The following is a 16,129-nucleotide window of genomic DNA, read 5'->3' as shown; positions in this document are numbered from 1 at the left end:
TAAATCTGTTCAGATGTTGGTTTTGTTGCTCTTAATATTTGCCGAACCAAAGACTGATCGATATTGATGCTTTATTTGTCGTTGCTGATTGTTTCGTGCAGTTTAAGGTAATGAATGCTTGATTTTTATTCCAGCTCCTGCCGCTGTGCTGCAGCTGGGCGGGGCTAAAGGTGGCGCTCTCCAGCTCCGTGGTGCTGAAACTGCATTTCCGGCCGGATGAGGTAAAGTGACGCTGCTCCTGCTGAATGTCGGGTTATTTTTCTCATTTGGTTTGTTGTTCTGTCGTATTTCCAAAGGTTGGAGGTTGAAATGTGATTTTGAATGATCTAAACTCTCCTGTTACAGGAACAACAACTTCCGCCCCATAATGTCCCGCTGTGGAACAACGGAGCCAAACTATGCGGTAGAAAATCTATATTTATATTAAAATAATAAACAACACATATCCTTCCAATGAGTTCTTAATAGAGACGTTTAATTTTAAAGTTGAGAATTGTGGTTTTTGTACAACTAAACATTTGGTTTTTGAATACAAAGAAGTATTAAACTTATGGGATCAACTTCGTAACTTTCTGTCTTCTAAAACAATAAATGTGGATTTTATTTCTTTACAAAACCTTCAGTTCGGTTTATCAAAGAAGAAAATGTGGAACTTTAGTCAATGATCTTTTCACATGACGTCACACAACTTCCGTTACGGCTCGAAGCATAACGTGTGTGTGTCTCTAGTTCCGGTTGTTGGGAATGGAAATCCCGATCAATGAATCATAATTTGTATTGACACACGGAGCATAAAATCAGCCAAGAAAAGCATTCAGACTTTACTTATTTTATTCACTTTCAGCGCTGAAAGGAGACGCTTTTACCATTACATCTAAAAAAAGTCTGTAGCGTCTGAGGAGAAAGAGGAGGGCAGCAGCTGATTATATGGACTGAAGACACTCCCTGAAATCACACCATGTCTCTGTGGCCTGGGAAAACGTTTCTTTTTCGTGAGAAATGGACCTTGGTGTCTCACAGAATCAAACATGTAACTTTTTACTATGGGCCTTTGTCTACCAGCGTGTGACTCTTTCTCGACCTGGTAAAGCGTCTCAACACGGTGTGTCTCTAGTTCCGGTGTGTGTAGTTAACGCTGTTTCTGGACTCTACAGCTGCTGCCACTAATATGATTTGAGAGCAGCTCCGGGCAGATTGTGAGTTTGATCAGGGGAGCGACGGGAACGTGACGTTTTGTGACGGTGAGTTAGCATCGCGGCTAGCAGCTCGTTTCTCTGAAGACAGGAATAACGAGAAGCTGGTCAGATCTGAGCTGCAGGATAAAACATCATATTATCTTGGTGTGATGGGAACTTTATGTTTTGTTGGAATTTAAAAGACAAAATAAACTATCTGGGTCCATTTAGTCCATCAGAACCAGAACCTTGAGGTTCTCCGTTGCTGAGAATCTCCCCACTGGACCAGAACCGAACCGAACCATACATTAACCTAGCGGTTCTCAACATGGGTGGTACCGCCCCCCAGGGGGCGTTCAGAGGACGGCAGGGGGCGCTGGCGGACATTTTTACAAAAGGGGGGCTCTGGGATGCCTTTGGGGGGCGTTTGGTCGAAGGTAAACTTTACACCTTAAATCCACAACAATACCAGTTTAGAGTTTGAGCAACTTGGTAAAACTGTATTGTGTAACATTAAATCATGCTTGGCTGCAACTGTATCGATGGCAGCTCTTCTTCTGTTCAGTGTTTGTTAGCTTCTGTTAGCTTCTGTTAGCTTCTTGGCGCAGCTCCGTTCTCCTGCTACTGGTAGCTAAAATCACGACACCCTCACTTTGTATCCCTCTGAAAAATGAACCCATTTAAATAAAGAAATCCCTCCATGTGTGATACCTCGATATAGAGCGTTTATTTTATAGCGTTAACACGGTGCTGTAAGTGGTCCGGTATGAAACGGGGTGATAGAACAACACAGCACTTTTACATTTCAATAATCAGAATGCAGAAATAGTTTCTGTTGTTTTAAAAGGTTTATGTCAGTCTGCCTTTTCCCCATCGATACGCTTCCCGACCGCTCTGCACCTTAAGGGGTTAAAAAAAAAAAAAAAAAACGCCGCGCATGCACATTGAACAAAACTCTGAAACAGGAGAAACGGGACATAAAACGGAGCGACGAACTAGATGTGAATTATGGCATAAAAACAGAGAATCCGACGCTGAACAGTGAAAAATCAACACATGATGTGAAACATGACGATGAGGCGGAGCAGCAGGTGATGAGTGAAGATTACTGATGGTCAATAAACGATAAAATAAATGTAGCAACAGGATAGAAACTAAAGTGGACATAGCAATAAACCAAGAGAGGATAAAACTAATCAAAGGAAACTAAATGGAAATGAATGAAGAACAAAATGCAAGAATAAACTAAGAAACTAAAGTAAATACAGAGGAATAAACTGGTATGGCAAGACCTTTAGAGCAATAATTAATACAGAGACTGTATGGCAAGAATAAACAGACACTATTTCCAGATAAAAGGTCAAATAATAATGTTGAAGTGCCATGGTTAGGGGCGCAACTACACATTATTCAGGTGGATGCGAAAACATAAATCGGCGCCCCCCCACGAAGGAGCGTAAAAACATACGCTCCCCCCACCTCCCCCTCCTACAGACGCCAATACGTTTAGGGCAAAACTCGCTACATTTACCCCGTTATGTGCGCGAGGTGAAGGAGCGTAAGGCGCTGAAGTGTGCGGGAAAACATAATCGGTGCGCCGATTCAAAACATCTACAATAATGATAGTAACATTAATAATAAAATAATTGTCAGTGCAAAGTAGCCTACAGATTTTTTGGTGGGGGCGGTGAGGGACCTGGATAAAGGCTGGGGGGGCGCTGGCCCGAAAAAGGTTGAGAAACACTGCTAACCCGTTATAGAGAGCAACTTTCCACTGGAAAGAGTCGCAAGACGCCCTGGTGGAGCTCTGGGATCTGCAGCTGTAGGCAGCGGTAAAACAATATTGCTACATTTAAGCTGTGATAACTGGAGTTCCACATATTTTATAGCCTAAATCCTCTGTGGAAAACCGGTTAGCGAGTTGCTAACATGTAAACAAATGGCGGTTCCGGCGGAAGTCGCGCCCATAAATCACGCAAAGCATCATGGGGGCTCGGAATAAAGTGGATTAAAAACAGAATGTCGGGTTATTTGGTTTCCTGTCGGACCGGATCTTCCAGCTGCTGTTTGTTTTCAGGCTGCAGATCCACACAGCGCCACCATGTGGAGGAAAACGGTTCTGCTGCTGCTGCTGCTTCACATCATGGAAGGTAAAAACTTTCAGAAATTCTTAGAGGATTTTTACTGATTTAGTTTCTCATCGATAATCTTCCAGATTTTTGTCAGCATAGATCAATCATGGTTCTGACCCGGTAAAATATTCAGAACCTTTTGGATTTAACCCGTTCTGTCTCCCATTTCCTGTTTTCTGACCAACCAGAGAGCAGAGAGACGCATCATAGCTCATTCACTTCCGGTTGGTTTGGTTCTGACTGGTTCTGGAGAACCTGGACCTAAAGGTTCTGTTTAACCCATCAGATCCTGGTTTGGACCCAGAAGGTTCTGCTGCTCATGGGAGAAGAATGTTTTAGATTTCAGGCAGAACCTTCAAAATAAAAGCATCTGAAACCTTTCAGCTGATGACCCGTCTCTCCTTCTCTTCCTCTGCTGGTTGTGTTGCAGCTGCAGTGGCGCCGCCCTGCTGGCAGGGGGCGACCTTCCCGGGGGCCGTGGTGACCCCGGCGGCGGACAGCAGCGGCATCGTGCGCGTCCCGGCCGCGGCGTCGCTCCAACGGTGTGTGGCGGCGTGCTGCGGCCTCCCAGGCTGCGACCTGGCCTGGCGCTTTCAGGGCCGCTGCTACGTCCTGAGCTGCCAGCAGGGGGCCGACTGCCAACCCCGGGTCCGACCCGGCGCCGACTCGGTTCTGGCCTTCCTGCAGCGTCCGGCCCGCTCCCTGCTGCGGTCCCTGGGGAGGCCGGCACCGTTTGGCCGGACGCGGCGGCCCGGCGGCGACCTGGAGGCCCTCAGGGGCCCGGTTCTGTTCGACGGCCCCGACCCGACCTGGTCCGACCCGGCGGACCTGGAGGCGGATTGGTTCCGGGACGCGTTTAACCAATCACAGGAAGCGGATCCTGGAGGGGCGGAGTCAGACAGCAACCTGACCGGAACCAGAACCGCGGGTCAGGAGGAGCGGACCAGAACCACAGAACCAGCTGGTCCGGCTGCAGCAGAGGGAACGGTGAGTGAAGACCCGGGTCAGAACCAACAGAACCAGCTCTATAGGGTCTGCAGTTAGATCAGAACCAGAACAACGATGGAGGTTCTTTTGAACAGAACCTGTAGAACCTCATGCTCCTCTTCTCCAGGCAGGAAGTCAGAGACCCGAGTTTCCTCCGTCTGCGGCGCCTGTCGCTGACCCCGCCCCTACGGGTCACATGACCTCGCCTGGTGATGTCATCAGGACCACGGTGCGCCCAGGTAGGAGACTCTGATTCGGGTCTGGACTGGACCCGGGTTCTGCCCTCTGATTGGACATTCAGTCATGTGACAACATTCACTTCCTGGTTTAATTTAAAATATTTTTCAAAGACCCAAACCGTCCCAACTGGGCCAGAACCTGTTCTTTGGCTGTTGCCATGGTAACCAGGGTTGTTTTGTGGCTGCCTTTAAAGATGCAGAACGTGAAAATCCCTTTGAGCGGGTCAGAACCACCTGCAGAAATGCTTGATGTTGGGTCGGGTTCTGGTTCTGGTTCTGGTGGTTCTGTCCGGCCTGATCTGGACCGTCTTCCAGCAGGTCATCCCATGGGGGACCTGGTGGATCCGGTGGACCTCGGCGCCACTGTGACATCAGAACCAACCGGTTCTTCTGAAGCCGGGAACAGAACTTCAGGTCTGATCCAAAGTTCTGCAAAGGGTTCTGGTTCTGGACAGAAGCTTAATGCTGGAGTTGTTTTTGTTCTGACAGAACCTCTGAAGGTTCTCCAGGCTCCAACCACAGACCCGCTGATCCAGGTGACCTCTGACCTCTCCTCCTCAGCCGCTCTCCCCCCGACTACTGCAGGTATGTCGACCTGGTTCTGGTTCCTGTTGGTCCGGTTCTGCCAGGCTCTCGTTCTGACTCTGAACTGATTTTTATTTATTAGTTATCATAATAACTTTTTCCTTAAAAGTTTATTTTCTTTTTCTGGGAAACAAACATACACAAAAACCTGCAGCTAGGCTGTTAGCCGCTACAGCTAGGCTGTTAGCCGCTGCTGTTAGCCGAACAGCTAGGCTGTTAGCCGCTGCTGTTAGCCGCTACAGCTAGGCTGTTAGCCGCTGCTGTTAGCCGCTACAGCTAGGCTGTTAGCCACTACAGCTAGGCTGTTAACCGCTACAGCTAGGCTGTTAGCCGCTGTTGTTAGCCGCTACAGCTAGGCTGTTAGCCGCTGTTGTTAGCCGCTACAGCTAGGCTGTTAGCCGCTGTTGTTAGCCGCTACAGCTAGGCTGTTAGCCGCCCGGTGGCTAGCAGCGGCCCTGGCTGGACCCTGCTGGTCTTCATCTCGGGTCTCTGCAGCCCGGTTCTGATCGTTTCAGCTGGTTCTTTCTCTGAGGTTCTGTCTGTCCTGCGGCCCCAGCAGAACCCCAGGGGCCGAACCGAGCCCCTCTGGCCGCTGTGGGTCCGGACCTCCGTCTGGTTCTCCCTCTGAGTGCCAGCCTGTTGCTCAACGGCAGCGGCAGCACCGACGACCGCGGCGTTAGCGGCTACAGCTGGGAGGTGGTGAGGTGAGCAGCTCTTTGGACCGGAACCAGAACCGGCGGCTCGGTACCTGACGGACTCTCTGCCACCTGTGTCCGCAGCGGTCCTCCTGGGTTGCGGCTGCAGGATGCCGACAGGGCGGTTGCCATGGCGACGGGCCTAAGAGCGGGGCGCTACGCGTTCAAGCTGACTGTGTCGGACCAGCAGGGGGCGACAGACAGCGCCCTTCTGTCGGTGCGGGTCCAGGAAGGTGAGTTCTGCTGTAGGTTCTGGTTCTGTTTGGTACTACCTGTCTCCTTCCCCCTGCAGCCCGCAGTCTTCCTCCAGTGGCGCACGCCAGCGGCAGCCATGTTCTGGTTCTGCCCAACAACTCCGTGGTTCTGGAGGGGTCGGTTACTGACGGAGACCAGACGGAGGTCCAGTACCGGTGGAGCAGGGACAGCCAGAGTCCAGCAGCCGGGGTACCGCCCGCTCTCAACGGTTTAGGCCCAAATGGCGCGCTCAGGTAACCTCCCGGTTCTGTGCAGGAGGTTCTGTTCGGCTCGGAGACCCGGCGCGTCCTGTACCTGTCGGACCTGGTGGAGGGAACCTACCTGTTCCAGGTGAGGGTGACGGACGCTCAGGCCCGGGTCAGCACCGCCACTGCCACCGTGGAAGTCCGGCCAGGTAGGCCGCCGCTCAGCGCAGGTTCTGCTGAGGTTCTGAGGGTAAACGGACCTCTGCGTTGGTTTGTGCAGAACCAGGCGGCGGCCAGCAGGTGGAGCTGGAGATGCTGGTGGCAGTGTCTCAGGTAAGCGTGGCTCAGAGGGACACACTGGTCCGGCAGCTCGCCGCACTGATCCACGTCCTGGACCGGGACATTCGGGTCCGGGCGCTGCAGGGACGGACCCAACTCAGGTATCAGAACCCGGACCGGGTCAGGCCCAAATAGACGCCGCTCACGGCACCTGTACCTGCTGGCTGCTAGTTAGATCAGAACTCTGCTCTGCTGTTCTGTTTCAGCACGGTTCTGCAGTTCTGGGTCCAGGGCCCAACCGGACCCGTCCCGGCCTCCAGCCTGGTGGTTCTGCTCAGGAAGCAGCTGCTCCGAGACAAGAGCGACTTCCTGCTATTCAAGGTGCTGAGAGTCGACACTGTGGGTAAGTTCTGGTCCCGGCCGGTCCGGGTTCATGTTTTAGGGTGGAACCGTCGGGGAACATGTGGGGATGTTTAGATGGTTCCCCTGGCTGGGTCACTCTGATTGGCTCTTAGCTTTACTTCCTGTTTGTCCATGGTCAGCCCGTCCCAGGCTGCCACCTAGTGGAGGCGTCTGAGGGCCCAGCGGCGCCATCAGGGGCCTCAGGCTCCTGTAGGGTCACCAGATTCCAGGGTTCCCTCGCCCGGACCCGGGGCACGCGGGCCAGTTCCCGGTGCCTTGGCTTTTACCCACAAGCAGACATGGGTACCCCTTTCCAGGTGTTGTGGGAGGGGCTAAAGGGGCCAGGTGCAGTGTGGGACGGGTGGTGCTGGAAGCAGGGACTTGGGCCGTCTGATCCTCGGCTACAGAAGCTGGTGGAGAAGTTGAAATAGTTGGACTCACCTCAGTGCAGCTCTGACCGTTTCCTTGAAGAGCGTTGGAGTCATTCTGGAGTCGCCCCTGATGAGAAGAGCGGAGCAGGAGTGGACATAGTTAAGATTCAGAGCTCCTTAAGGTATGAGGTACCTTTGATACGGCTGTCCGGTCCCCATATGACCCGTGTCAGGGTCCGCATTGCCGGCGGTAAGTCGGGCTCCAGGGAGAGTTGGACTGGCTGGCATCGGAGGAGCTTCAGTATCTGGGGATCTTGTTCATAATGAGGGAAGAAGGGAGATCGACAGGCGGATTGGGGCAGCGTCTGCCGTGAAGCGGCGCTGTACCGGTCCGTCGTGGTGAAGAGAGAGCTGAGCCAAAAAGCGAAGCTCTCGATTTACCGGTCGATCTACGTTCCCACCCTCATCTATGGTCATGAGCTTTGGGTCATGACCGAAAGAACGAGATCACGGGTACAAGCGGCCGAAATGGGTTTCCTCCTCCGCAGGGTGGCTGGGCTCTCCCTTAGAGAGAGAAGCTCGGTCATCCGGGAGGGACTCAGAGTAGAGCCGCTGCTCCTCCACGTCGAGAGGAGCCAGTTGAGGCTCGGGCATCTGGTCAGGATGCCTCCTGGACGCCTCCCTGGTGAGGAGTTCAGGTCCCACCGGGAGGAGGGGAGACCCAGGACACCTGGAGGGACGATGTCTCTCTATGGGAACGCCTTGGGGTTCCTGGAGGACCTGGAAGAGGCTGGAGAGGGAAGTCTGGGCCTCCTGAGGCTGCTGACCTTATGACCCGACCCCGGATACAAAGGAAATGGATGTTTGTTTATGTTCTGGTGTCATTTGTTTCGTTAGCGTGCGAGCTGAGCTGTTCAGGGCGGGGCCAGTGTGAACCAATCACCAAGCAGTGCTCCTGTGACCCGTTCTGGACGGAGAACCTGATCCGGCTCTACCTCGGGGACGGAGAGAGTAACTGTGGTAAGGTTTCTATCCTGACTCCTGAGCCGGTGGCTCTACAGATGGTCGGCCTCTGACCCGGTTCTGCTCGTCCTCAGAGTGGAGGGTTCTGTTCGTGATCCTGAGCAGCTTCCTGACGATGGTCCTCATCCTGTCGCTCAGCTGGACCTTCGTCTGCTGCAGCCGGAGGTGAGTTTGGACCACTGGGTCAGGATCCCGTCCGGGATCCGCCGGGTCCGACTCGGTGTTCTGCGTGTCTGCAGGAAGAAGCAGAGGAAGGGCAGGAAGAAGACCCGGTACACCATCCTGGACGACATGGACGAGCAGGAGCGGCTGGAGCTCCGGCCCAGATTCAGTGAGTTTGTCCACCGGCCCTGCAGGTTCTGGCCCGGACCGGACCGCCCTGCCCTTCAGGAAACCCCAGAGTGACCAGGATTCACTCTTTTCCCGGATTTCTGATTGAAATTTTACTGGAATTAGCAGCAAAACCAGCAGAGAATCTCTAAACATGAAAATCTGACCTGATCCGACATTCAGGAGGAGCAGAAATACGACTAACGGGTTAATCTGGGATTAACACGGGTTTAATCTGGGATTAACACGGGTTTAATCTGGGATTAACACAGGTTTAATATGGGATTAACACAGGTTTAATATGGGATTAACACAGGTTTAATATGGGATTAACACAGGTTTAATCTGGGATTAATATGGGTTTAATCTGGGATTAACACGGGTTTAATTCAGGGATTAATACGGGTTTAATCTGGGATTAACACGGGTTTAATTCAGGGTTGATCTGGGATTAATACGGGTTTAATCTGGGATTAACACGGGTTTAATTCAGGGTTGATCTGGGATTAATATGGGTTTAATCCGGGGCTGAACCTCCTGCGTAGCAATTTAAAAAGTAACACTGGTTTGCGTCTCATCCAGATGTGGATGAAAGCCAATCCCAGCCTTTCTGGGGAAGGGACCTGTCCGGTCAGAACCTTTTCCAGTCCAGATGGCGGTTCTGTGGGACGGATCCGAACGTTCCGGCTCAGTAACCCCCCCTGTCCTGCGCAGGTCTGAAGCACCGCAGCACGGAGCACAACTCCAGCCTCATGATGTCCGAGTCGGAGCTGGACAGCGACCAGGACTCCGTCTTCAGCCGGCCGGTCCGCAACCGGAACCGGGTCAGCTCCCGGGCCGCGCGCAACGGGAACGCCTTCGGGTGAAGACAGGAAGTCCGGGGGGACAGTGAGGAAGTCTGGACGGCGCCTCCTGGTGGCGGCACGTTTGGTTCAGAGGATTCATTCATGAAGCAAAGACTTGGCCTGCAGGGGGCAGCACCAGGACGAGTTCAGGTTCTGTTCATCCGGGTTCTGTTCCTTTAGTGTCGCTGCTCGTTTTGAACCATCAGAACCAGAACCGGACCCAGCTGGGATTGTTTAGCGTCCTGGTGAACCCAAACGTCTCAGCAGAACCAGCTCCATGTCGCTTCACGCCTCGTGATTTAACTGAACCACTTTAATTTCCTCTGATGGTCAAAGTTTCAGGAGCTGAACAAATAAAACATGAATCAGTTTATTTCAGATCAAACGTACAAACATCCAAAGTTTTCCAGAATAATCCGAGACACTAACCCAACATCCAACAAACCCACAGAACTCCATCTGCAGCAGAACCGACCCGGTTCCAGCAGGAACCCAGATTCTGGATTCATCCAAAATCCATCAGATTAAAGTCAACATGAAACTTCAACTTCGGTTTTTTCTGCACTTTGTTGCCCGACTGCATCAGGCAAGGGGTTCTGGAGGTTTGGGTAAAAGTGGGCGGAGCTTAGTCCCTCCACAATAATTGAGGGAATAACAAAAAATCACTTTGGGTCAGAAATTACAAAACCACGTTTAACATGCCGAGTCTGAGGAAATGGGGCCATTAAACCTGATGGCTGCAGTACCTTCCCTGACCACCAGGTGGCAGTGTTCATCACACTGAACCTTTAATTAGTGGAACCAGGCAGCAGATCAGACAGGAAATGATGTAATATAGAAAAAAACAACAATGATTTTAAAAAACTATTTTCAATCCTGGTGATTTTAGTGTTTCTACATTTAATTATTAATCCTGGTATTTAGGTCATTATTTTAAAAATTTTACATTTGTCTTATATTTACTATATATTTGTTCCTGAATGTTTTAAAAAGTCCACTAGAAATTTAAATGATTATAATTATTAATGATGGTAGCAGACATGCTGCAGGGTTGGGAAGCTTCCTGGGTCATGTTGATCAGCAGCTCTCGCTCCTCCCCGTCTCCGGTGCCGGTACCAGCTCCGGCCCGGTTCAGGGTTTCAGGCCTCCGAAGCACATGTACTTGACCTCCAGGTACTCGTCGATGCCGTACTTGGATCCCTCCCGGCCCAGGCCGGACTGCTTGACCCCACCGAAAGCGGCCTCGGCGGCGGACAGGAGGCCCTCGTTGACCCCCACCATGCCCACCTCCAGCGCCTCGGCCACCCGCCAGATCTGGCCCACGTCCTGCGAGTAGAAGTATCCTGGAAGCAGAGACAGCGCAGAACTGGATCAGAACCAGGAGGGAGGCGTCAGACGATCTCTGTGGATTCTGATCTGAAGCCTGAGGAGAATCTGAGGTTCAAACTGACATCACAAGATCTTCAGACTGAGTGGTGGGATCACTTAAGCTAACACGTTAAGAGAGGAGCTAATGTTGCATTTAGCACATTTACAAATCGTTAAATTAGCCCTTCAAGATCAATCTGGACGGGCCAATTTACTGGGCTGTTAAGTAAACTGTCAGTTGATATAGCGCTTTAGCGTTAGCTTCACCCTAAAGACCATGTTGGCATAGCGCTTTAGCGTTAGCTTCACCCTAAAGACCATGTTGGTATTTGCTGCTAACTTTTGAGCTAGCGGTGCTAGCAGGTCACTCCTTATTTTGTTTTTCTTCTTCTGCAGGCAGTCGTGTTAAATATGAGTTTCCACTTTCCTCTAACTGGACTGACTGGTACCACTGAGCTCAGCAGGTTAAACTTTAACTCAGGGGTGGACCGTCCTGGTTCTGGAGGTCCAGAGTCCTGCAGCTCTTAACGTCTCTCTGGTCCAACACACCTGGACCCAACAGCTGAATCTCCTCCTCGGTCCAGTCAGGTTCTGCTAACGACCTCATGATGTGACTCAGGTGTGTTGAAGTGGAGACACACCTAACAGCTGCAGGCCTGGAGCTGCCCACCCCTGCTTTTACTGCACTGGTTTCTGTACTGGTTTCACGATGGTTCTACTGGGACCAGTTCTGTCTGAGCTCAGGTTCTGCAGAGCCTGAGGGGAACCGAACCTTCTCACCTGCCAGCCCGACATTGGCAGCGTTGGCCACAGCAAGAGCTTCTTCTTCCGTCTCGAACCTGGAAACAAGGAACACAGCTGCTGATTGGTTCGGACCTGGACGGCCCGCCCCCAGAGCAGAACCCGCCACTCCAACCTGATGACCGGAACCAGCGGTCCGAACGTCTCCTCCTGCGTACACAGCATGTCAGTGGTGACGCCCGCCAGCAGGGTCGGCTCCATGAACGACCCGTCCAGACGCTTCCCGCCTCGCAGAACCTGGGCGCCACGAGACACGGCGTCCTCTATCTGATGGACCACCTGGGCAGAGACGCCGTCCCATCAGAACCCCATCAGAACCTCATCCAACCAGCTAAAGAACCATCCGACCCCCAACAGATCCAGAACCGTCTGATCCGGTTCCACTGGACTGGGCCTGGGCAGTAAATCAATGCTATAATATGAACATGTGATCAATATCAGAACTCTGATCAGAACTGCAAAGTTGGGTTGGGGGAAATGAGGAAAATCTGATATCCTGAAATATTTTTGCTACATCACGATACACGATATTTATCACGATATTCTTAACTGAGCTCCAATGTCATGTTAAAGCATTGACCCCCTGCAGCCTGATGCCACCCAGGCAGCTCCCGCCCCGTAGCTTAGCATAGCTTAGCATAGCTTAGCTTAGCATAGCAATGTTTCACAAATTTACCTCATTTTGTTCAACATCCTCCACATAAAATCCAAACTACTGAAAATGATTGATCCGTTCGGAACCAGACGAGTTCAGCCTCCGTCTCCTTCACGGCTCAAACTCGCCATGTTGTTTTCTCCGCACAACGTGATTGGTGGGAAATGTTGGGAGGGGGAGGGACTAGTGATGCCTTCATAGGGTGTGGGATAAACCATACTCGCAGTGAAGGCGAAAGTTTATTATTTAAACTCGGTAGTTGTGATATAACCATTTTAACAGTCGTGAATATAAAACATGACGGCACATGGAGAATACGCCATACTGCAAAGCATTCTGGGTCCAGCTAAGCTAGCTGGGTAGCCACAACAAACCCACTCACTCTTTGGTTGCCTAGCAACCACCTGCTGAAGGAGCAGTTTTACGCTAAAATACAGATACTTCAAACAAAAAGCTAATCGATTATCGATATATTGATCTGAAACCATTCAATCGTGATCCAGACCTAAACCGGATCCAGAACCATCCAGGATTTTCTGGGAAAGGTTCTGGTCCAGAAACCAGAGTTTTTCCCAGAATGCACCCTGATTGATTCGGTAAAGACCCAGTGAGAGGCGGAGCAGGCGGTTCTGGTTCTGGGTCGTTGGCTTTGGGTCCAACCTTCTCCGCTGCTCTGGCGTTGATGAGCGGTCCCTGCGTGGTGGCCGGTTCCGACCCGTGACCCACACGCAGCTCGGCGTCCATGGCGCGGCCCAGCCCGTCCAGGAAGCGCTCGTAGATCCCGCTCTGGACCAGGAAGCGGTTGGAGCACACGCAGGTCTGCGGGGCGGTCAGGAGCGGTCAGCCGGACGCTGCGTCACACCAGCACAGCCCCGCCCTCCCGCCTCACCTGTCCGGAGTTCCGGAACTTGGAGGCCATGGCTCCGCCCACCGCTCGCTCCACATCGGCGCTGTCGAACACTATGAAGGGGGCGTGGCCTCCCAGCTCCATGGAAACCCGCTTCACCGAGTCGGCGGCCATTTTCAGCAACACCTGGAGGAGAGAGAGGACCAGCTGAGGTTCTCAGCCGGTCCGGTCCGGTCCGGTCCAATCCGGTCCGGTCTCACCTTCCCGGTTGCCGTGGATCCGGTGAAGGAGATCTTGGCCACCAGCGGGTCGGAGCACAGAACCCGGCCCACGGCGGCCATCTTCTCCCTGGAGCAGGGAACCACGTTGACCACACCCGGCGGGACGCCCGCCTGCTGCGCCAGCTGCAGGAGACAGGAGGCAGGATGAACACCAGGACCGGACCGGACCGGACCGGAGCCGGAGCCGGAGGCTGACCTCGGCCAGAGCCAGGGCGGACAGCGGCGTGTCCTCGGCCGGCTTCACCACCACGGTGCAGCCGGCGGCCAGGGCGGCGCCAACCTTCCTGGTAATCATGGCGCTGGGGAAGTTCCACTGAGCAGCAGAAGAAGAAGAAGGTTCTGGACTCCTGCGTCACAAATATTTCAGGTGGCGCTGACTTCCGGTGTGCTCACCGGTGTGATGATGGTGGCGACCCCTACTGGCTGCTTGAGGAGCAGCAGCCTGCGGTCCGCGGCCGGAGACGGAACGACGTCGCCGTAAACTCTGCGAGCTTCTTCTGAAAACCACTGCAGGAAGGAGGCCGAGTAGGACACCTCGCCCAGGGCCTCCGGCAGAGGTTTACCCTGAAACACACCAATTTAATTACTCTAGAAACACAAACAAATCACCTTTTGATCACGTTTTTTACTCTGACGCAGCAACACAAACCTCCAGCAACTTTCACCGGAATGAGGAGAATCAATTATTAACCGATAGTCAGAATTGACTCACAGACTCAAAGGTGATGATTCTGGCCAGGTGATCCTGGTGCAGCAGCAGCAGGTCGGACCACCTCCTCAGCAGGACACTCCTCTCCTGCGGGGCCGCAGCACCGTCAGGCTCAACATTAAACATTTACTCAGGATAAAGTGTAAATGTGACATTTAGCTTCAAACTAAATATTTAGGTAGCATACTGAATATTTAGCTTCAAACTAAATATGGAGCCTGAAACTGACATTTACATTCATGTTTCACGTCATACGTCGGATCAACAGGTTGGGCTAAAATTGACCATGAAAACATCCTTTTGGTCCATGATGTCAGAGCCGAACCGCAAAATGTTCACCATTAAAACACGTTCCGGACCCACGCGGGGTTTCGTGTCGTTTTTCGGTCAATCTGCTGCATTTAATCTTAAAAGTGTCATTTTTTAAACGGAGTCCCGCCCAGCAGCCGCCTACCTTAGCTGTGGTGTGCTTCCAGGACTGAAACGCCTCGTAGGCGGCCTCCACCGCCTGCTTGGCCTCTGCGGGCCCGCAGTCCGACACCTGGGTCAGCTCCTGCCCGGTGGCCGGGTCCAGAACCGGGAACACCGAGGCTGCAGAGACCCAGCGGCCGCCCAGGTATCCCTGAGTCCGGAGCAGCGCGGCAGAGACGTCCAAGCTGTAATGTCTGCGGAGGGACGCCTGGAGGACGGGGGACACCTGCCGGAGGAGCCGGCGGCTCCTCAGCGCTCTGACGGCGGACATACCGGGGAGCAGGATGCCGGTGGAGGAGCTCCGGGACAGGAGAGCAGCAGCTGAAACTCCTGGGCGCTACACAGAGAGCGCTGGACCTTCTGCTTCCGGTCTCAGTAAAAAACTACAAATCCCATGTATGCTGGACTCCTCTGCCAGACAGAACCAGACGATTTCATCCAGATGGTGGCGCTAGTGAGCTGCTTTAGCGGTGACGACGCGCCGCCACAGAGATGAACCACTTCATCCCTTGACTTCAGCAGTTTAAACCTGGGTTCTCAAAGGGCGGCTCTCGGGCCATTGGCGGACCTTGGAATAAATTCTGAGGCCATGACTGCAGCTTAAGAATGGTGCTGATGAAGATAAACACTTTATGTACGTTTTTAAGATGAGATATTCCTAAACGGAAAGTGTTCAGTCACACAAAAATCTGTGTTTTTTATAAGTCATGTTGTTTACATTGATTTTAATATTGAAGTCGGGTCACAAATGTTTTACTCAGCAGACTTGGTCACCTGTTAAACTTTAATTAAAGACAGGATTTTAGAAGAACGTTCTTATTTTAGCTTAAAATGTTTTCTAAATCAACATTAGACCCAAAACGTTGTGGACCTGAACACCTGGGCAGCTAAAATAAATTGTTGTTTTAAACACAATAATAAAAGATTTACAATAATAAATAAAAGATTTATTGTTTTTATTTGGATTGTAGCCGGGGCATATTGTCCTGAATGTGCTGCTTCCTCTTCCTCTTCCTCTTCCTCTTGTCCATATATGGACGCCGCTGACAGGTCATCAGCATTTACATTTGAAAGCAGGTAGATGCCGAGGAGATCAGATGTTTAAGTTCTCAGTTGATAAAAACGAAAGTTATATTTACTCAGAAAATAAATAAACAAGGAAATAAAATTCAAATTATATAACCAAGAGTTAGAGCAGGCAAAGTGTATAAAATGTTTAGGGCTCGGGTTTGATGAAAAGTTAAAATGGAATATATTCAGAAAGTTGTTGATAAATGTAAAAAAAATGTGAATATTTTGAGATGCTGGCAGAGAAACTATCAGTAAAACAGATTTAGATCCAACAGACTTTGGTTGTTTAGTTTCCGGTTCAGCAGCTAAAATCTGGTAAATTAGACATTAAATTAGGCACTAAGATTATAAACTGCAGCTTTTAAAACCAGCTTTAGGATAGAAATGGGATAAATGCTGTTAGATTTCAGAAAAACTACATTA

General features: G+C 51.6%; 2 protein-coding genes and 1 long non-coding RNA gene across 6 annotated transcripts; 1 reads left to right on the top strand and 2 right to left on the bottom strand.

Moving 5' to 3' along the window:
• Positions 1-129: 129 nt before the first annotated feature.
• kiaa0319 (KIAA0319 ortholog) lies at positions 130-10,050 on the top strand. 4 transcript variants are annotated; one of them, XM_008430620.2, is made up of 17 exons: positions 130-221; positions 346-403; positions 3,253-3,325; positions 3,738-4,294; positions 4,422-4,533; positions 4,852-4,947; positions 5,023-5,118; positions 5,675-5,822; positions 5,898-6,046; positions 6,106-6,257; positions 6,324-6,462; positions 6,534-6,693; positions 6,799-6,935; positions 8,203-8,325; positions 8,403-8,493; positions 8,568-8,659; positions 9,373-10,050. In XM_008430620.2, exons 1-17 carry the CDS (start codon positions 217-219, stop codon positions 9,522-9,524), a joined length of 2,340 nt encoding a protein of 779 aa, XP_008428842.2. In that variant the 5' UTR covers positions 130-216; the 3' UTR covers positions 9,525-10,050. The 4 variants fall into 4 exon arrangements, with proteins under 4 accessions (XP_008428842.2, XP_017165008.1, XP_008428841.2 ...); XM_017309519.1 differs by having other exon boundaries at positions 4,849-4,947; positions 5,678-5,822; XM_008430619.2 differs by having other exon boundaries at positions 4,849-4,947.
• LOC145547638 (uncharacterized) lies at positions 814-3,018 on the bottom strand. Its single transcript, XR_014083933.1, has 2 exons — positions 2,927-3,018; positions 814-1,488 (listed from the first exon to the last, which is right to left on the bottom strand). It is a non-coding gene; the product is annotated as an uncharacterized LOC145547638 (long non-coding RNA).
• On the bottom strand, positions 9,858-15,029 carry aldh5a1 (aldehyde dehydrogenase 5 family, member A1 (succinate-semialdehyde dehydrogenase)). Its single transcript, XM_008430621.3, has 10 exons — positions 14,619-15,029; positions 14,168-14,251; positions 13,849-14,019; positions 13,652-13,768; positions 13,435-13,578; positions 13,217-13,360; positions 12,988-13,146; positions 11,788-11,951; positions 11,652-11,710; positions 9,858-10,846 (listed from the first exon to the last, which is right to left on the bottom strand). Exons 1-10 carry the CDS (start codon positions 14,904-14,906, stop codon positions 10,635-10,637), a joined length of 1,542 nt encoding a protein of 513 aa, XP_008428843.1. The 5' UTR covers positions 14,907-15,029; the 3' UTR covers positions 9,858-10,634.
• Positions 15,030-16,129: the final 1,100 nt, after the last annotated feature.

The sequence above is a fragment of the Poecilia reticulata genome, chromosome 16, assembly GCF_904066995.2.
Source record: "Poecilia reticulata chromosome 16, P_reticulata-male-v2, whole genome shotgun sequence".
NCBI classification, from domain to species: domain Eukaryota; kingdom Metazoa; phylum Chordata; class Actinopteri; order Cyprinodontiformes; family Poeciliidae; genus Poecilia; species Poecilia reticulata.
This window is presented reverse-complemented; position numbering and strand designations above follow the sequence as displayed.